This window comes from Sebastes fasciatus, unplaced genomic scaffold (assembly GCF_043250625.1).
Source record: "Sebastes fasciatus isolate fSebFas1 unplaced genomic scaffold, fSebFas1.pri Scaffold_32, whole genome shotgun sequence".
In the NCBI taxonomy this organism is placed as follows: domain Eukaryota; kingdom Metazoa; phylum Chordata; class Actinopteri; order Perciformes; family Sebastidae; genus Sebastes; species Sebastes fasciatus.
In genome coordinates, this window is record NW_027428189.1 from 117,981 (window position 1) to 122,500 (window position 4,520).

The 4,520-nt window shown below is 39.5% G+C and overlaps 1 protein-coding gene across 29 annotated transcripts in view; it reads right to left on the reverse strand.

Annotated features, from left to right (window-relative positions):
* Positions 1 to 1,315: 1,315 nt before the first annotated feature.
* LOC141763717 (uncharacterized) overlaps positions 1,316 to 4,520 on the reverse strand; it is a 6,005-nt gene continuing 2,800 nt past the window's right edge. Inside the window, exons 3-9 of one of the 29 annotated variants that reach the window (XM_074628384.1) lie at positions 4,032 to 4,115; positions 3,746 to 3,847; positions 3,249 to 3,285; positions 2,034 to 2,634; positions 1,837 to 1,935; positions 1,717 to 1,771; positions 1,316 to 1,662 (exon numbers count right to left, since the gene is read on the reverse strand). In XM_074628384.1, coding sequence (XP_074484485.1) covers positions 2,259 to 2,634; positions 3,249 to 3,285; positions 3,746 to 3,847; positions 4,032 to 4,115 — 599 coding nt within the window. In that variant the 3' untranslated portion in view covers positions 1,316 to 1,662; positions 1,717 to 1,771; positions 1,837 to 1,935; positions 2,034 to 2,258. Of the gene's footprint in view, positions 1,936 to 1,956; positions 2,635 to 3,248; positions 3,286 to 3,745; positions 3,848 to 4,031; positions 4,116 to 4,520 lie in introns of all 29 variants that reach the window. The other 28 variants (XM_074628368.1, XM_074628366.1, XM_074628365.1 and 25 more) reach the window with 28 other exon arrangements.

Genomic DNA, 4,520 nt, shown 5'->3' on the forward strand with positions numbered 1-4,520 from the left:
TATGTATATATATACATATATATATTCATATATATACATATATTATAACATCATACATATATTATAACATATTATATCATATATATTATAACATATATCATAATATAATATAGTAAAATATAATATGTTATAATATGATGTTATAATATAATATAATACAATATAAAATAATATAATATAATTTGTTATAATATAATATAATAAGATATATGTTATAATATGATATAATATAATATGTTATAATATGATATAATATAATATGTTATAATATGATATAATATAATATGATATATGTTATAATATAATATGATATAATATATGTTATAATATAATATGATATAATATATGTTATAATATAATATAATATAATATGATATAATATATGTTATAATATAATATAATATAATATGATATAATATATGTTATGATATAATACAATGTAATATGTTATAATATAATATAATAAGATATGTTATAATATGATATAATATATGTTATAATGATATAATACAATGTAATCTGTTATATTATATTATATGATATAATATATGTTATAATATGATATAATATAATATGTTATAATATAATATAATATAATATGATATAATATATGTTATAATGATATAATACAATGTAATATGTTATAATATAATATAATAAGATATGTTATAATATGATATAATATAATATAATATGTTATAATATAATATAATAAGATATATGTTATAATATGATATAATATAATATATGTTATAATATGTTATAATATAATATAATATATGTTATAATATAATATGTTATAATATAATATAATATATGTTATAATATAATATGTTATAATATAATATAATATATGTTATAATATGTTATAATATAATATAATATATGTTATATTATAATATGATATAATATAATATAATATATGTTATAATATAATATGTTATAATATAATATAATATATGTTATAATATGTTATAATATAATATGTTATAATATAATATAATATAATATGTTATAATATCATATAGTAATAATAATAACTTTGACGGGACTCACACTCTTTATAGACTTCCAGTTCCATCAAAGCTCAACACTGAGACACTCGTGAGAACTCCTTTAAAATAAAACAACTGTTCAGGTTGAACCATCATTAAGAATCATTCATAAACAAGTATTAATTAATCAATTCATTCATTCATTCATTCATTCATTCATTAATCTGTCTGATTGTTGACAAAGTAAGTAGAAGTTATTTGACAACATGAATGGGACGACGTTTGTGGGTCAGAGTGAGCTGTCACTGAAACAGAGAGGATCTGCATAAAACAAGACTTTTATTTTGTAGGAGCAGGATCAGGTTTCTGTGCTGGTCTGAGCTCTCAGATCCTGGATCAGACTACTACATGTGGTTTCAGGTCACCTAGACTACACCTGGACTAGACCTAAACTACACCTGGACTACACCTGGACTACACCTGGACTAGACCTGGACTGGATCTGTCTTAAACCTGGACTAGGCCTAGACTCTAACTGGACTGAACCTGGACTACACCTTGACTGGATCTGTCCTAAACCTGGACTAGGCCTAGACTATACCTGGACTGAACCTGGACTAGGCCTAGACTAGACCTGGACTGAACCTGGACTACACCTGGACTAGACCTGGACTACACATTGACTGGATCTGTCCTAAACCTGGACTAGGCCTGACTCTACCTGGACTGAACCTGGACTAGGCCTAGACTAGACCTGGACTGAACCTGGACTACACCTGGACTAGACCTGGACTACACATTGACTGGATCTGTCCTAAACCTGGACTAGGCCTGACTCTACCTGGACTGAACCTGGACTAGGCCTAGACTAGACCTGGACTGAACCTGGACTACACCTGGACTAGACCTGGACTACACATTGACTGGATCTGTCCTAAACCTGGACTAGGCCTGACTCTACCTGGACTGAACCTGGACTAGGCCTAGACTCTACCTGGACTGAACCTGGACTAGGCCTAGACTCTACCTGGACTGAACCTGGACTAGGCCTAGACTATACCTGGACTGAACCTGGACTAGACCTGGACTACACCTGGACTACACCTGGACTGGATCTGTCTTAAACCTGGACTAGGCCTAGACTATACCTGGACTGAATCTGGACTAGACCTGGAGTGAACCTGGACTAGACCTGGACTAGACCTAGACTACACCTGGACAGCACCCCGACTGAACCTGTGCTACACCTGTGCTACACCTGTGCTACACCTGGACTACAGTCCTGCCACACATGGTGGTTTTCTTGAGAGCTGGATCAGATCCCAATGGCGTCGACGCTGAGCGATGAGAGATGATCAGATCCAGTTCAGTCACAGCTGATCCAGACTTGCAGAGGAGACCACAAGGTGAGTCACAGGGTGGGAGGGGCTTGTTGTTAGGTGGGAGGGGCCTGATATCTGAGGGGAGGGGCTTGTTGACAGGTGGGAGGGGCCTGTCATATGAGGGGAGGGGCTTGTTGTCAGGTGGGAGGGGCCTGTTACCTTTAAGTTTGTTCTGTTGGTGGTTCCGTTGGTGGTTCCGGTAGGCCAGCAGAGTGAGAAACAGACTGAGCAGCAGAACCAGGAACAAAGAACAAACTCTGCAGACAAAAAACAGAATCACAGAATTTGAGTACTGATACTTCAGTACCAAGTGGAACCGATACCTCAGTACCAAGTGGAACCCATACTCTCAGTACCAAGTGGAACCGATAGCTCAGTACCAAGTGGAACTGATACCTCAGTACCAAGTGGAACTGATACCTCAGTACCAAGTGGAACCCATGCTCATAACCAAGTGGAACTGATACCTCAATACCAAGTGGAACCGATACTCTCAGTACCAAGTGGAACCCATACTCTCAGTACCAAGTGGAACTGATACTCTCAGTACCAAGTGGAACCCATACTCTCAGTACCAAGTGGAACTGATACTCTCAGTACCAAGTGGAACCCATACTCTCAGTACCAAGTGGAACCGATACTCTCAGTACCAAGTGGAACCGATACTCTCAGTACCAAGTCGATGCCAAAATGAAAACTTGACGGTACTCATGGTTCTACTCGGGGCTCGATACTAATGGCGTCCCGTCGTCACGGAGACGATAAAACATATGGTCAGAGAGTGATCTGAAAGTTCACCCAAACAGACAGAAACCAACATGGCCGTCACCTTAGAGGAGGTTAACGAGTATTAAAGGTGATTGATTCTTACATCACAGCGAGGATGATCCACAATCCAGGAGCAGAATCTGAAGAGGAAGAAGAGGAAGAAGAAGAGGAGTTATCAAACTTAACCGGCTGCTGTCAGGTGAGTTAACGGGCTGCTGTCAGGTGAGTTAACGGGCTGCTGTCAGGTGAGTTAACGAGCTGCTGTCAGGTGAGTTAACGGGCTGCTGTCAGGTGAGTTAACGAGCTGCTGTCAGGTGAGTTAACCGGCTGCTGTCAGGTGAGTTAACGGGCTGCTGTCAGGTGAGTTAACGGGCTGCTGTCAGGTGAGTTAACCGGCTGCTGTCAGGTGAGTTAACGGGCTGCTGTCAGGTGAGTTAACGAGCTGCTGTCAGGTGAGTTAACGGGCTGCTGTCAGGTGAGTTAACGAGCTGCTGTCAGGTGAGTTAACCGGCTGCTGTCAGGTGAGTTAACGAGCTGCTGTCAGGTGAGTTAACGAGCTGCTGTCAGGTGAGTTAACCGGCAGCTGTCAGGTGAGTTTACCTGGAGGTTCGGTAGGTGTCGATGTGACGGCAGGTGTGGTTTTGTTTTCACACAATGAGTCAGCAAACGTGGAACATTGAACCAGAGTGTCCCGATGAGCAGCTGGAGAACACAAATCAATCAATCAATCAATCAATCGATCAATCAATCGATCAATCGATTAAACTGGACGGTTTATAATAACGGTTTAATACTGATTCAAACAGGAAACTAAACATAATAACAAGTAGAATATATGAATAAATGAGACAGGTGTGTCTTATTGTCGTGTTGTTAGCGTGTTTACCTGAGCAGTTAGTGCACGGACTACACCGGACGCCCACGTGCCTCATGTTACTGACCTCTGAACAGTTCGTCAGCACAAAGTAACCTGCAGGCCACAGACAGGAAGTCACAGACAGGAAGTCACAGACAGGAGGTCACAGACAGGAAGTCACAGACAGGAAGTCACAGACAGGAAGTCACAGACAGGAGGTCACAGACAGGAAGTCACAGACAGGAGGTCACAGACAGGAAGTCACAGACAGGAAGTCACAGACAGGAGGTCACAGACAGGAAGTCACAGACAGGAAGTCACAGACAGGAGGTCACAGACAGGAAGTCACAGACAGGAAGTCACAAGCAGGAGGTCACAGACAGGAGGTCACAGACAGGAAGTCACAGACAGGAAGTCACAGACAGGAAGTCACAGACAGGAGGTCACAGACAGGAAGTCACAGACAGGAGGTCACAGACAGGAAGTCACAGACAGGAAGTCACAGACAGGAGGTCACAG